At 43.5% G+C, this 16,506-nt stretch overlaps 1 protein-coding gene across 1 annotated transcript; it reads right to left on the bottom strand.

Moving 5' to 3' along the window:
* Positions 1-3,351: 3,351 nt before the first annotated feature.
* LOC115457457 (titin-like) lies at positions 3,352-8,049 on the bottom strand. The gene is made up of 3 exons (XM_030186871.1): positions 7,951-8,049; positions 4,378-7,405; positions 3,352-3,628 (listed from the first exon to the last, which is right to left on the bottom strand). Exons 1-3 carry the CDS (start codon positions 8,047-8,049, stop codon positions 3,564-3,566), a joined length of 3,192 nt encoding a protein of 1,063 aa, XP_030042731.1. The 3' UTR covers positions 3,352-3,563.
* Positions 8,050-16,506: the final 8,457 nt, after the last annotated feature.

Raw genomic sequence — 16,506 nt, 5'->3', positions numbered from 1 at the left:
AAAGAGGTCAGATTACAAAGAGATTAACTAGGGTTCAGGAAAGAGGTAAAACCTGATCTTTCCTCCAAGCTCTTCAGCCGGAAAGGGAAATGGGACTTGGTATACTGCCTTCCGTGGTTTTTGCAACTACATTCAAAGCAGTTTACATATATTCAGGTACTTATTTTGTACCAGGGGCAATGGAGGGTTAAGTGACTTGCCCAGAGTCACAAGGAGCTGCAGTGGGAATTGAACCCAGTTCCCCAGCATCAAAGTCCACTGCACTAACCACTAGGCTACTCCTCCACTAGCAACATTCCATGTAGAAGCCTGCCCTTGCAGATCACCAGTGCGGCCGGCCGGCCGTGCAGGCTTCTGTTTCTGTGAGTCTGACTCACAGAAACAGAAGCCTGCGCGGCCGCGTTGCTGCACTCTGGAATGGCGAAAGCCATGACAGAAAATTGTAAGCCACATTGAGCCTGCAAAGAGGTGGGATAAGGTGGGATACAAATGCAACAAATAAATAAATAAAAGGGAAAAGAAATGGATGGGACTTGATATACTGCACAGGCAGCTCCTTGTGACTCTGGGCAAGTCACTTAACCCTCCATTGCCCCCCAAATGTAATAAAAATAAAATATATTGTGCACCTGTGGCTTGCACTCGTGTTTTTATTTACCTGAAGTACAAGGTTTTCAGATTGGAACGAAGGGCTTTATCTTATTGTCCAATCACTATTTAAATGTACACATTCCTACTATTACTCTCAAATAATTATCGAGACAAGATCTCGTCTCTAACGGTAACGTATGCTTGTAAACGCATGATCCGACTCTACAGCTGTGCCGGCATCATACGTTTATAAATGCACCTTCCGAATCCACATCAATACTGACGTCATTTTGGCGCTTTGGTTTTTAATATGTCAGTTTTTGATCCCATACAAAATGCACTTTGAGTCATCGCTTCCACTTTTGATTCCTCAGGGTCTTAACCGCACAAAAATGGACCATCCAAACCAACGTCAGCACTGACGTCACTTTTGGCACCTTTAAAAGTTTGGTTTCGGGACGTAGGCGTTCTTTGATCTTAACTTGAGTGTTATCTTCAAGTTATCATTCATGAAGGTAAGATGCACAATTCTTTTCTCTTTGCTTTGCTACAACTTTTCAGGTGGGACTTATTCTGTGGTCATCTTGTACTTTCTTCAACCGCGATGTATGCGGGCACTTGATGGAATTTCTTACTACTCGGAGACATTTTATTTGATTCATACTGTTTACAGTCGAGAGCTATGGCGATAGATTGTTTTAGTTAACACTTCGCCGATAGACATGGCTTGATGTTATGGTTATCAACCGTTGTTAAACTTCTTTGCTGCCGGTTTGATATATTTCTATTGACAATATGCTTACACTGTTTACATTCATATATTGCCTACATTCACGCACAGGTTCTTCAAAACTGGAGCATATGCTTCATGACCCTCTAACGTTTTGACGAACAGTAATTTTAACTTAATAATAATATGTTTTATCAGCTCAATCTTAATACACCTTTTGTAATGACAGATTAAATGGCACATCTAATAGAATTTATTTGGATGTCCCCATGCATACCCCCACCCTCCCACTCTGTCAGACTGTCAAAGTAATGCTTTGATGTTTCTCTTATATATACTATCTGCTACCACATTTGCTTATTTCCGATCTGAGGAAGAAGGGCAACCTTCGAAAGCTAATCAAGAAATGTATTAAGTTATGTCCAATAAAAAAGGTATCATCTTATTTTCTTTTCCATGTTTTATTTTGTTTGATTTCTATAGATTCTACATGGAATGTTGCTATTCCACTAGCAACATTCCATGTAGAAGTCGGCCCTTGCAGATCACCAATGTGGCCGCGCAGGCTTCTGCTTCTGTGAGTCTGACGTCCTGCACGTACGTGCAGGACGTCAGACTCACAGAAACAGAAGCCTGCGCAGCCTTCTACATGGAATGTTGCTAGTGTAATAGCAACATTCCATGTGGAATCTCCAATAGTAGCAACATTCCATGTAGAATCTCCAATACTAGCAACATTCCACGTAGAATCTCCAATAGTATCTATTTTACTGTCATAGTAATGCTTGAATGTTTTCACTTATATACACTGTCAGCTAGCACATTTGCTTATTTCCGATCTGACGAAGAAGGGCAACCTTGGAAAGCTAATCAAGAAATGTATTAAGTTATGTCCAATAAAAAAGGTATCATCTTATTTTCTTTTCCATGTTTTATTTTGTTTGATTTCTATTGATAACCTTTAAGAGTGGACTAACACGGCTACCACACCTCTCTACTTTGGATGTATTAAAAAATTTTTTTTTTTAAGTAGTATATTTTAAATGTATATTGTCAAGGTACACAGTACTATTGGATCTCCATACATTTCATATGCATTGTTTGACCTATTATGGATCACAAAACTCTGTTTTCGGCCATCCGGCCGAAACACAGCTGTGTCGAGTCCAGAACAATCCACAATAAACTGTTTTTGCTGTTAGGAATTTTGTCCACTTATCCTTGTGTCATCTTTGCTGTCTGTCCACATAATATAAGTAACATACCCCCACGGAGCTGCAGTGGGAATCAAACTCGGTTCTCAGGCAAATTTCAGAAAGACCAAACCAGCATGAACATTACAGTGGTACAAATAACAAGAGACAAGCTCTCAGCAAAGGGAAGGAGGTGACCAAAATACTAGCAAACCATTTAAATATTGCTGGAAGGTGATGAGCACAAATGCTCACAGTTTATGTAATCAAATTCCTGATCTACAAGCTGAAATGGTGGCCATTAAGGAGACATTGTTCAATGAGCCACATGAGTGGAATCACCATACCTGGCTAAAACCTGCTCAGGATAGAGACAGCCAAAAGGGAGGAGGAGCTAAAGACAAAAGCAGCTGAAATGCAGTGTGGGGGGGAAATAAAGGAAGCCCTCTGAACAACAAGTCACAGAGAGAAATGAGACCCAAGTGGAAAGATATCTTTTCAATGCTTTATTGAGTAATTCTTTACAGTTGTAGCTTTTCTCTCAGAGGTCAACAGTGGAGCATCACTGTTCATTCAGTTTTCAGCATTGTTTTGGTTTAAGCAAGATTACACAAAGGCTTCAGTGAGCAAAGTGATAATGTGTCCATCAGTGGAGAGGGATCAGAGGAACAGGAGAGATTTCCAGATCTAGTTACATTTCATGCCAACATGCGTGGATGTGTTCTCCGGCTGTCGTGTTGAATCGCATTAGAGAACTTGGGTGGAAGCTTGAGTTTCTCCTCTTCTCCTCAACCTGCCATCAACTCCACCTCTCTCTCTTCCCCATTCTACCTTCACCGGGGAGGTGGGGAACAGGCTTTTGAGGAGTCTGGGAAGCATCCTGGTGTGACAGTAGCTTAAATGCACAGAATCTTTACTGACACTGGTAAGCAGATAAAGCAATGGGCAGAGCTGGGGAGCATCCAAGGTGTTGGTTTGTCCATGTGCTAGAAAGATCTTCTGAGTAACTGAGCACATGGCTGGGGCTCCCTGGGCTTTGCAGGAGCTCATTACTTCGAAGGCTGCTTTGACTTTTCTTGACCTGGTTTTGGTTCCTTGGATGGTTCTTGTAGATGTACTGGAGTAGGAACAGGGTTGCCACATGGAACTTTGTGTCCATCAGTGGAGAGGGATCAGAGGAGCAGGAGAGATTTCCAGATCTAGTTACATTTGATGCCAATGTGCGTGGATGTGTTGTCTAGCTGTGGTGTTGAATCGCGCTAGAGAACTTGGGCAGAAGCTTGGATTCGGAGAAGAGGCTGGTGCTTGGGGTTCTCCTCTTCTCCTCAACCTGCCATCAACTCCACCTCTCCATTCTACCCTCAGCTCTTCTCAACAGTCGTGTTGTGGGTTGGTCGATCTCAGGATGATATCACTGCCTCAGGCTTGGACAGAAGTGATTAGGTGATGATGCTGACAGGGTAGGTTAAAATGAGCGGGGAGGTGGGGAACAGGCTGTTCAGGGGTCTGGGAAGCATCATGGTGTGACAGTAGCTTAAATGCACAGAATCTTTACTGACACTGGTAAGGAGACAAAGCAATATGCAGAGCTGGGAGCATTCAAGGTGTTTGGTTAAGCCATGTGCTGGAAAGATCTCTTGAGTAACAGAGCACATGGCTGGGGCTCCCTGGGCTTTGCAGGAGCTTATTACTTTGAAGGCTCCTTTTCTTGTCCTGGTTTTGGTTCCTTGGATGGTTCTTGTGGCTGTACTGGAGTAGGAAAAGGTTTGCCACATAGACCTTTGGGTTTCTCTGGCATTGGCTCCTTAACTGGTTCTTTGGGCTTTTCATGTCCGGGTTTTGGATCCTTAGATGCTTCCTGGGGCTTCTCTAGAACAGGAGCAGATTTGCTGCAGGGTGATTTGGGATGTTCTGGTTTCTTCTCTGGTTCTTTGGGCTTTTCATGCCCTGGTTTTGGGTCCTTAGATGCTTCCTGGGGCTTCTCTAGAACAGGAGCAGATTTGCTGCAGGGTGATTTAGGATGTTCTGGTTTCTTCTCTGGTTCTTTGGGCTTTTCATGTACTGGTTTTGGGTCCTTTGAAACCTCCTGGGGCTTCTCTAGAACGGGAGCAGATTTGCTGCAGGGTGATTTAGGATGTTCTGGTTTCTTCTCTGGTTCTTTGGGCTTTTCTTGAACTGGTTTTGGGTCCTTAGATACCTCGTGGGGCTTCTCTGGAATGGGAGCAAATTTGCTGCAGGGTGATTTGGGATGTTCTGGTTTCTTCTCTGGTTCTTTGGGCTTTCCATGCCCTGGTTTTGGGTCATTAGATGCTTCCTGGGGCTTCTCTAGAACAGGAGCAGATTTGCTGCAGGGTGATTTGGGATGTTCTGGTTTCTTCTCTGGTTCTTTGGGCTTTTCGTGTACTGGTTTTGTGTCCTTCGATACCTCCTGGGGCTTCTCTAGAACAGGAGCAGATTTACTGCAGGGTGATTTAGGAAGTTCTGGTTTCTTCTCTGGTTCTTTGGGCTTTTCGTGTACTGGTTTTGTGTCCTTGGATGTCTCCTGGGGCTTCTCTAGAACAGGAGCAGATTTACTGCAGGGTGATTTAGGAAGTTCTGGTTTCTTCTCTGGTTCTTTGGGCTTTTCGTGTACTGGTTTTGTGTCCTTGGATGTCTCCTGGGGCTTCTCTAGAACAGGAGCAGATTTACTGCAGGGTGATTTAGGAAGTTCTGGTTTCTTCTCTGGTTCTTTGGACTTTTCGTGTACTGGTTTTGGGTCCTTAGATGCTTCCTGGGGCTTCTCTAGAACAGGAGCAGATTTGCTGCAGGGTGATTTAGGATGTTCTGGTTTCTTCTCTGGTTCTTTGGGCTTTTCATGCCCTGGTTTTGGGTCCTTAGATGCTTCCTGGGGCTTCTCTAGAACAGGAGCAGATTTGCTGCAGGGTGATTTAGGATGTTCTGGTTTCTTCTCTGGTTCTTTGGGCTTTTCATGTACCACTTTTGGGTCCTTAGTTACCTCGTGGGGCTTCTCTGAAATGGGAGCAGATTTGCTGCAGGGTGATTTGGGATTTTCTGGTTTCTTCTCTGGTTCTTTGGGCTTTTCTTGAACTGGTTTTGGGTCCTTAGATACCTCATGGGGCTTCTCTAGAACAGGAGCAGATTTGGTGCAGGGTGATTTGGGAAGTTCTGGTTTCTTCTCTGGTTCTTTGGACTTTTCGTGTACTGGTTTTGTGTCCTTCGATACCTCCTGGGGCTTCTCTAGAACAGGAGCAGATTTGCTGCAGGGTGATTTAGGATGTTCTGGTTTCTTCTCTGGTTCTTTGGGCTTTTCGTGTACTGGTTTTGTGTCCTTCGATACCTCCTGGGGCTTCTCTAGAATGGGAGCAGATTTACTGCAGGGTGATTTAGGAAGTTCTGTTTTTTTCTCTGGTTCTTTGGGCTTTTCGTGTACTGGTTTTGTGTCCTTGGATGTCTCCTGGGGCTTCTCTAGAACAGGAGCAGATTTACTGCAGGGTGATTTAGGAAGTTCTGGTTTCTTCTCTGGTTCTTTGGACTTTTCGTGTACTGGTTTTGTGTCCTTCGATACCTCCTGGGGCTTCTCTAGAACAGGAGCAGATTTGCTGCAGGGTGATTTAGGATGTTCTGGTTTCTTCTCTGGTTCTTTGGGCTTTTCGTGTACTGGTTTTGTGTCCTTCGATACCTCCTGGGGCTTCTCTAGAACAGGAGCAGATTTGCTGCAGGGTGATTTAGGATGTTCTGGTTTCTTCTCTGGTTCTTTGGGCTTTTCGTGTACTGGTTTTGTGTCCTTCGATACCTCCTGGGGCTTTTCTAGAACAGGAGCAGATTTACTGCAGGGTGATTTAGGAAGTTCTGGTTTCTTCTCTGGTTCTTTGGACTTTTCGTGCACTGGTTTTGGGTCCTTCGATACCTCCTGGGGCTTCTCTAGAACAGGAGCAGATTTGCTGCAGGGTGATTTAGGAAGTTCTGGTTTCTTCTCTGGTTCTTTGGGCTTTTCGTGTACTGGTTTTGTGTCCTTCGATACCTCCTGGGGCTTCTCTAGAACAGGAGCAGATTTGCTGCAGGGTGATTTAGGATGTTCTGGTTTCTTCTCTGGTTCTTTGGGCTTTTCGTGTACTGGTTTTGTGTCCTTCGATACCTCCTGGGGCTTCTCTAGAACAGGAGCAGATTTACTGCAGGGTGATTTAGGATGTTCTGGTTTCTTCTCTGGTTCTTTGGGCTTTTCGTGTACTGGTTTTGTGTCCTTCGATACCTCCTGGGGCTTCTCTAGAACAGGAGCAGATTTGCTGCAGGGTGATTTGGGATGTTCTGGTTTCTTCTCTGGTTCTTTGGGCTTTTCGTGTACTGGTTTTGTGTCTTTTGATACCTCCTGGGGCTTCTCTAGAATGGGAGCAGATTTACTGCAGGGTGATTTAGGAAGTTCTGGTTTCTTCTCTGGTTCTTTGGGCTTTTCGTGTACTGGTTTTGTGTCCTTCGATGCTTCCTGGGGCTTCTCTAGAACAGGAGCAGATTTACTGCAGGGTGATTTAGGAAGTTCTGGTTTCTTCTCTGGTTCTTTGGGCTTTTCGTGTACTGGTTTTGTGTCCTTCGATGCTTCCTGGGGCTTCTCTAGAACAGGAGCAGATTTACTGCAGGGTGATTTAGGAAGTTCTGGTTTCTTCTCTGGTTCTTTGGACTTTTCATGTACTGGTTTTGGGTCCTTAGATACCTCCTGGGGCTTCTCTAGAACAGGAGCAGATTTGCTGCAGGGTGATTTGGGATGTTCTGGTGTCTTCTCTGATTCTTTAGGATTTTCTTGCATTGGTTTTGGGTCCTTAGGTACCTCCTGGGGCTTCTCTGGAACAGGGGCAGATTTTGTACCCTGGTGATGGGACATTTTTAGTGTATTTCTCACCTGCAGAGAAAGGGCAGGAAAGAGGGAGGATACCAGATTATTCTCCCTGTTACAGGAGGCTATGCTCAATCACACTAATTTTACTTGAAACAAACAAGAAAGGTTTCTGTCTTTCAATGCAAGTAAAGTTGGTAGAGAAAGGAAGAATGGCGAACAAAGGGAAGAGGAAAGAGGACAGGAGTGATAGATTGGGAAGAAAGCAAAGAGAAAAGGAGGTGTGAGGGGAAAGAGTGAAAAGGGAAGGGGGACAGGAGACACAGGACAGGTAGATGGAAAGGGAGAGAGAAAGTGAGGGAGGGAAGAGAGGAGGAATCCTGAGGGAGGAAAAGATGAAGGCAGGTTGAGTAACAAAGAGAATAGAAAGAAAACAATTGCACAGGAAAGATTCTGTATGTACAGCACAGCCTTATACCAGGGACCAGCCTAATATTGAGGTAGCCTTATATTAGAAACCAGCCTAATAAGGAGGGATCATGGCAATCTCAGTTTAACCAAAGACTGGAGGATGAAAAGCCATTCGTTTATAAGAAATGAGATGTACTTACCGAACAGATGCTGAAGGAAGAGCTGTCAGCTGGAATATGGAGCCCTGGCACTGGGGATCTTTTATACAGCCAGGAGGGCTGGTATTGGGGTTGCTTCATGATTCTAGTCCCACATTCCAGCTGTGACTAACGGCAGGAGTTATGTCCTCAAATTGAAGATTAGTCAACCAATTAGGTAATTTGCCTTTCCATCTCACCTGAGCAATACGACAATTTGGAAGAATAATTAGTCCTAAGTTCATCCTGTGCAATCTAGTCAGAGACAGAGAACTTATCCAATTCCTGTGTCCCTACTGTATCTCCAGTTACTGTCCCCTGGACTCCTGGAACTGCATACGGACATGCACGCAGATACGCATTTTATAAGTCATCTCCGCTACAATGAATGTTAATACTCTGGTCGGTACAATACCGGTCACACAATACGAAGGTTAGAAGTTTATGTTAAGCACTGCATGAACAATATAAAAAGCACAATAAAAATTTTTTTTTCACAAGATACGGATGGTTGGGGGCCGTCTATGATTATAATTCAGGCACACCAGATTGGTGATAAAGCAGTTGCCTCAGTGACTGTATGAGACTTCCCCAAAATACATCAACCTTGTGACCGTCTGTCACTATTTGAACTTTACTCTACCGTTCGTTGGTTGTATATGGTGTATATTTTTGGTAGATTACTGCCATCACAATTTTGATAGGTAATTTTAAAACAATACAGGAACGTAAGACCTTTGAAATAAGAATGATTGAATATTTTGATACCCAACTAATAAGCATCTGGGTTTTCTAACCCATTTTAAAACATAAAGCTGTATTTCTCTGTTTATTACCCTCCTCTCACCTACCAACACCCATTCTGTTAGAATATCAATGAAATGCTTTGATGTCCCCATGCATACCCCCACCCTCCCACTCTGTCAGACTGTCATTAATGCTTTGATGTTTCTCTCATATATACTATCTGCTACCGTGTTTGCTTATTTCCGATCTGAGGAAGAAGGGCAACCTTCGAAAGCTAATCAAGAAATGTATTAAGTTATGTCCAATAAAAAAAGTCGTCCCATCCCCTTTATCTCTTTTGTTGCCCTTCTCTGTACCATTTCTAATTCCACTATATCTTTTTTGAGATGTGGTGGCCAGAATTGCACACAATATTCAAGGTGCGGTTGCACTATGAAGTGATACAAAGGCATTATAGCATTGTTTTCCATTTCTTTCCTTATTATACCTAACATTCTATTTGCTTTCTTAGTCACCGCCGCACACTGAGCAGAGGGTTTCAATGTATCATCAACGATGACGCCTAGATCCCTTTCCTGGTCGGTGAATTCTAATGTGGAACCTTGCATTATGTAGCTATAATTCAGGTTCCTCTTTCCAAAATGCATCACTTTGCATTTGCTCACATTAAACGTCATCTGCCATTTGGACGCCCAATCTCCCAGTCTCATAAGGTCCTCTTGTAATTTTTCAAATCTTCTTGCGATTTAACAACTTTGAATAAGTTTGTGTCAGCAAATTTAATTACCTCACTAGTTACTCCAATCTCTGGATCATTTATAAATCTATTAAAAAGCAGCGGTCCTAGCACAGACCCCTGGGGAACCCCACTATCTACCCTTCTCCATTGAGAATACTGATCATTTAACCCTACTCTCTGTTTTCTATCTTTTAACCAGTTTTTAATCTACATTAGGACACTACCTCCTATCCCATGACTCTCCAATTTCCTCTGGAGTCTTTCATGAGGTACTTTGTCAAACGCCTTTTGAAAATCCAGATACACAGTATCGACCAGCTCCCCTTTATCCACATGTTTGTTCACCCCTTCAAAGAAATGTAATAGATTGGTGAGGCAAGACTTCCCTTCACAAAATCCATGTTTTGCTTTTTTATTTAGATTTGCTCACACCTTTTTCAGTAGTAGCTCAAGGTGAGTTCCATTCAGGTACACTGGATATTTCTCTGTCCCAGGAGGGCTCACAATCTAAGTTTGTACCTGAGGAAATGGAGGGTTAAGTGACTTGCCCAAGATCACAAGGAGTTGCAGTGGGGTTTTTTACTGGTCACCTCTGGATTGCAAGACTAGTGCTCTAACCACTAGGCTTTGTCTCATTAATCCATGCTTTTGAATATGCTCTGTAATTTTGTTCGTTGTAATAGTCTGTACCATTTTGCCCGGCACCAACGTCAGGATCACCGGTCTATAATTTCCTGGATCACCTCTGGAAACCTTTTTAAAAAATTGGCGTTACATTGGCCACCCTCCAATCTTCCAGTACCATGCTTGATTTTAAAGATAAATTACATATTACTAACAATAGTTCTGCAAGTTTATTTTTCAATTGTATCATTACTCTGGGATGAATACCATCTGGTCCAGACGATTTCCTACTCTTCAGTTTGTTAAATTGCGCCATTACATCTTCCATGTTTACAGAGATTTGATTCAGTTGCTTAAGTTTTTATGTTCTCCGAGAGAGGAATTAGGGAAAGAGAACTCATCCAGTTCCTGTGTCCCCTGTAGCTGTGTCATGGGTTCCCAGACCCTTGCCGGGACTAGTCTCAGGATTACACATTACTCTAGTTAGTGCCATTCCTGATCTCCAGAGCAGAGATTCCATTGCTTTAAGAGAGAGACTGTGACTTATTTCCACTGATCAGTTCCCTTAAAATCTCCTGACCCCAGAGCACTGTGAGGTTAGGGCATCGCTCCCTCTTTAATTATAGCTAGTGCAGGGATATTGTCAGTGTTTTTTTGGGGTACAGATGCTGGTGTCTCTGCCCTAATATAGCAGGTTTTTCTGTTCATTTCTTGTTTTGGTTACCAGAGAAGACAGCGAGTCTATTTCTAACACCACTTTTCTGAGATGCAGAGGTGCTGTCTCTGTACCCCTCACACTCCCATTGTGCCTCTTCCTTGTCTCATTAGCTTCATTTTTTTGCCTCAGCCTGATAGATTTTGGTATTTATTATTCCACATAGAAACCTCCTATCTCTAAAACTTTCCTTCCCTCTGCTTTTCAAAATATGTACCCTAGTTCACAAAATCATTCACGGAGACGCCCCTGCCTACATGTCAGACCTGATAGGCTTACCACCCAGGAACGCTAAAAACTCATCCCGCACATTCCTCAAGCTTCACTTCCCTAACTGTAAGGGTCTAAAATATAAACTAACGCAGGCATCAACCTTTTCTTACTTGAGCACACAATTCTGGAACGTGCTACCGTGCAACTTAAAAATGATCTATGAACTAATCAACGTCCGCAAACTACTGAAGACCCATATCTTTAACACGGCATACCACAAAGATCAACAAATGTGAACTCCTCCACACATATCCAGAATTGTCTTATAATCAGTGGCGTAGGAAGGGGGAGGCGGGGGGGACGGTCCGCCCCGGGTGCACGCCGCTGGGGGGTATCTGCTCCGCGCTGGTGCACTGCCCTCTCTGCCCCGGAACAGGTTACTTCCTGTTCCGGGACAGAGAGAGCAGTGAACCAGCGCGGAGCTGACACACCCCAGCAACGTGTAGTCGGGGCGGATCGGCCCTCCCGCCCGTCCTTCACGGCAGGTATGCGCTCCAGGGGGGGGTGCGCTCCAGCGGGAGGAGGGTGCGCCGTGCTATGGCTCTGCTTATAATATTAGCTTGTGATACATACCTCATGCTTTTTTATCATCATGTTTATCCAAGATCCTTCTATAATACTAAATGTCTATTTCTAATATATTTCCACCATTCATGATGTATTGTAAGCCACATTGAGCCTGCAAAGAGCTGGGAAAATGTGGGATACAAATGCAATAAACAAACTGTTTGTGCTGTATTCATGCATCACCTGTATCTATCTGTTAGAAAGATTCAGAATGAATTTTTATTTAGACCTTTCTTGTATCAAGATGTGAACATCTGGAGTAATTTACCCTTGTGGATTCATAAAATTCAGATATATTTTGTATTTCAGAAATCTTTAAATATTTACATATTTTCTTGAAAAGGTTTGATGTTTTTTTTAATGGGATGTGGAAGATTGAATGTAATCCTCTTTTTATGTTATCTGCTTAGAATCTAAATAGAATTTAGCAGACTATATTTAAGAACCAAAGGGCATAGCATAGCGTGTGTTGGCTTTTTTTGGGGCAGGGTGATCTGATGATGATCAGTACAGTAGCACCCACAAAGTATTTAAATTTGTTATAGAATCCGGAAGAAGAAGGTGTGTCCAGAAACTTGAAGCACTGATGTGTCCTCAGCGATTAAATGGAAATTAGAATTAAATGTGAGGCTCAAGGTGATTCTAGGTAAAGCTGTTTAACTAGTTGCACAGGGAAGAGGACAATCTTCTGATGACAGGCTCATATTAGAAGTTCCACAGGTTACTGTGTAGCTTTGTAAGCCTAAGTGCTTTCAAAATATGTCTCTTTATTGTTTAACATCTGTTTGAGCCCATTGTTTCAGAAATTGTGCAGTTTGAATATATATTACTGTGTCTATACAATCTGTAGTATCATAAGTACATAAGTAATGCCATACTGGGAAAAGACCAAGGGTCCATCGAGCCCAGCATCCTGTCCACGACAGCGGCCAATCCAGGCCAAGGGCACCTGGCGAGCTTCCCAAACGTACAAACATTCTATACACGTCATTCCTGGAATTGTGGATTTTTCCCAAGTCCATTTAATAGCGGTTTATGAACTTGTCCTTTAGGAAACCATCCAACCCCTTTTTAAACTCTGCTAAGCTAACCGCCTTCACCAGTGGAATCAACAAAGGAGGTATGTGATAGGACAAATGAACAAGGAGTAAATGGAATAGCCATAGTGGTTCAGACCAATGGTCCATCAAGTCCAGTATCCTGCTTCCAACAGTAGCCAATTCAGGTCTCAAGAACCTGGCAGAAACCCAAATAGTAGCACCATTCCATGCTACCGATCCTGGGACAAGCAGTGGCTTCCCCCATGTTCGTCTCAATAACAGATTATGGACTTTTCCTCCAGGAACTTGTCAAAACCTTTTTTTAAACCCAGATACGCTAACCACTGTTACTGCATCCTCCGGCAAAGGGTTCCAGAGCTTAACTATTCTTTGAGTGAAAAAATATTTCCTACTATTTGTTGTAAAAGTATTTCCATGGAACTTCATTGAGTGTCCCTTGGTCTTTATACTTTTTGAAAGAGCGAAAAATGGAATCTCTTCTACCTGTTCTACACCACTCATCCTCATTCATATCTCCCCTCATCTGTCTCTTTTCCAAGCTGAAGAGCCCTAACCTCTTTAACCTTTCTTCAAATGGGAGGAGCTCCATCCCCTGTATCATGTTGGTCGCTCTTCTTTGAACCTTTTCTAATTCCGCTACATCTTTTTTGAGATATCGCTACCAGAACTGAACACAATAATCAAAGTGAGGTTGCACCATGGAGCGATAAAGAGGCTTTATAATATTCTTCATCCTATTTTGCATCTCTTTCTTAATAATTCCTAGCATCCTGTTTGCTATTTTGGCCACTACCATACAGTGAGCAGAAGATTTCAGCATATTGTCTACAACAAGGGACATAATCGAACGGTGTTGAAAGGCAGTCCCGAACCATATAATCGAAAAAGATGGCTGGCCATCTTTCGTTTCGATAATACGGTTGGGGCCGGCCAAATCTCAGAGATGGCCGGCATCGTTTTTCACCGATAATGGAAACCGAGGCCGGCCATCTCAAACACGGCCAAATCCAAGGCATTTGGTCGTGGGAGGAGCCAGCATTTGTAGTGCACTGGTCCCCCTGACATGCCAGGACACCAATCGGGCACCCTAGGGGGCACTTCTAAAAAAAAAAAAAAATTTTAAATAGCTCCCAGGTGCATAGCTCCCTTACCTTGTGTGCTGAGCCCCCCAAATCTCCCCCCAAACCCACTTCCTACAACTCTACACCATTACCATAGCCCTTATGGATGAAGGGGGGCACCTACATGTGGGTACAGTGGGTTTTGGGAGAGGGTTGGAGGGCTCCCATTTACCATCACAAGTGTAACAGGTGGGGGGGGGGGGGATGGGCCTGGTCCGCCTGGCTGAAGTGCACTGCACCCACTAAAAACTGCTCCAGGGACCTGCATACTGCTGTCAGGGAGCTGGATATGACATTTCAGCCTGACATAGAGGCTGGCAAAAAAGTTGTTTTTTATTTTTTATTTTTGGGTGGGAGGGGGTTGGTGACCGCTGGGGGAGTAAGGGGAGGTGATCCCCGATTCCCTCCGGTGGTCATCTGGTCAATTGAAGAACTTTTTTGAGACTTGGTCCTGAAACTAAATGGACCAAGTGAAGCCGGCGAAATGCTCGTCAGAGCCGGCCATCTTTTTTTCATTATCAGCTGCAGCTGGTCATCTCGTAACCATGCCCCGTCCCGCCTTCGCTACCCTGCCGAAACGCCCCCTTGAAGTTTGGCCGGCTCTGCGACAGAAAGCAGTTGGAGCCGGCCAAAATTGGCTTTCCATTATACCGGTTTGGCCGGCTTCAGGAGATGGCCGGCCATCTCCCGATTTGTGTCGGAAGATGGCCGGTGATCTCTTTCGAAAATAAGCTGGAATGACACCTAGATCTTTTTCTTGGGTGCTGATTCCCAAGATGGAAACTAGCATCAGGTAACTACGATTCGGATTATTCTTTCCAATGTGCGGAACTTTGTCCACATTAAATTTCAGCTGCCATTTGGATGCCCAATCTTCCAGTTTCCTAAGGTCTTGGTTCTGGGATAATAAATTGGTGATGAATGTTCCTAAAAGTGAAGTTGTGTTGAAAGGAGGGTTTTCGGATGAGATTATATTAGTAACTGTTCATCTGAAAGATCCGGTGATTCGTGTGTCTCGCTAAGTTCGTAGTTTAGGCGTTAGTATTGGATTCAGAATTGGCCTTAGCACCACGTAATTGATTAAAAGTTCATGTTTTGAAGTTAGATTGCTGATTGAATGAAAATTTGCCTTACTGGTGTCAGACATTTGTTCTATTTTGAATACTTTTGATTACTGTAACTCTTTCTCCCTTGATACTCAAAACTATTTAACCAGCCAGGAACAGCTCCTGGCTGGTTAAATAGCATTTAAGCACCTAACTGAGGATATTCAGCAGGAGATAATGCTTATCTGCTGCTGAATATCCTGGTTAACGATGTAGCTGGTTAGGAGCAAATGTTGAGTGCTGAACCGGCTAAGTTGAGCAGTCAAAATAGGCCACTTAAATAGCAGCCTATATTTGACCGCTAAAAAGTTATCCGCTTAGCACTGAGTATCCACATAGCAAGTTAACTTTTCAGTGGCCAAAATAAGCCCAGATATTCAATGCTGGTCACTGGAAACAGCCTGCCATTGAATATCCAGGGTCAGCCTTGATTGCAGCACTTCTACGGGCTGGCCTTCCGTGGGCTGAGTATCATCCCTTTTGTATTTAGGGTCACCAGCATCCAAAATGTGGCCAGAGATGGAGCTTGATGTACGGGCTCAGGAAGTCTATTCCAGGCAGCAAGATAAAAGGAACGGAGTCTGGAGTTAGCAGTGGAGGAGAAGGGTGCAGATAAGAGGTATTTACTCAGTGAATGGAGTTTCCAGGGAGGAATGTAGGGAGAGATGAGAGTGGAGACGAACTGAGGAGCTGCTGAGTGAATGCACTTGTAATCCTAACATTGCAGGTGGTTCAGAATGCGGCAGGCCGCCTGGTCACAGGTTGTTCACGTTTTCAGGACTTTCTACCTATTTTGCATAGTTTGCACAGGCTATCAGTTGAGGAGCAAATTTGTTTTAAGATTTTATTGTTGAAACTCCTTTTATTGACTTACAAGTGCATTCACTCAGCAGCTCCTCAGTTCGTCTCCACTCTCATCTCTCCCTACATTCCTCCCTCCATTCACTGAGTAAATATCTCTTATCTGCACCCTTCTCCTCCACTGCTAACTCCAGACTCCGTTCCTTTTATCTTGCTGACTGGAATAGACTTCCTGAGCCCGAACGTCAAGCTCCATCTCTGGCCATCTTCAAATCTAAGCTAAAAGCCCACCATTTTGATGCTGCTTTTAACTCCTAACCCTTATTCACTTGTTCAGTACCTTTGTATGTTTTATCTTTCCCACCTTAGTTCCCTTATCCCTTATTTGTTCTGTTTGTCCTGATTAGATAGAAAGATCTTTTGAGCAGGGACCATCTCTTCATATTCAAGTGTACAGCACTGAGTACGTCTAGTAGCGCTATAGAAATGATAAGTAGTAGTAGTAGATACAGAGGGGCATTGAAAAAATATGCTGCCTCTTATCTTTGCTCTGTTCTGAATGTTTATGTACCGTATCAGCCACACAGGTCAGAGGGATCTTTTCATTTGTCTGCACCAGAGTTGCAGAGGGTACGGCTTGAAAAAAATGCATAAGAGCACGTTCTCTGCAGTGGGTTCAACGCTGTTGGACTCATTGTCGATTTATATTAGAACAGCTACAGATATGATACGGTTCAAGAAAGTTTTAAAAGCACCATCTGTTGGTTAGATCTTCTCATTTAATGTACATTTAAAGTGTCAGGTG

The sequence above is a fragment of the Microcaecilia unicolor genome, chromosome 14 (genome assembly GCF_901765095.1).
Source record: "Microcaecilia unicolor chromosome 14, aMicUni1.1, whole genome shotgun sequence".
In the NCBI taxonomy this organism is placed as follows: domain Eukaryota; kingdom Metazoa; phylum Chordata; class Amphibia; order Gymnophiona; family Siphonopidae; genus Microcaecilia; species Microcaecilia unicolor.
Note: the sequence above shows the minus strand (reverse complement) of the source record. Positions and strands in the feature narration are given on the sequence as shown.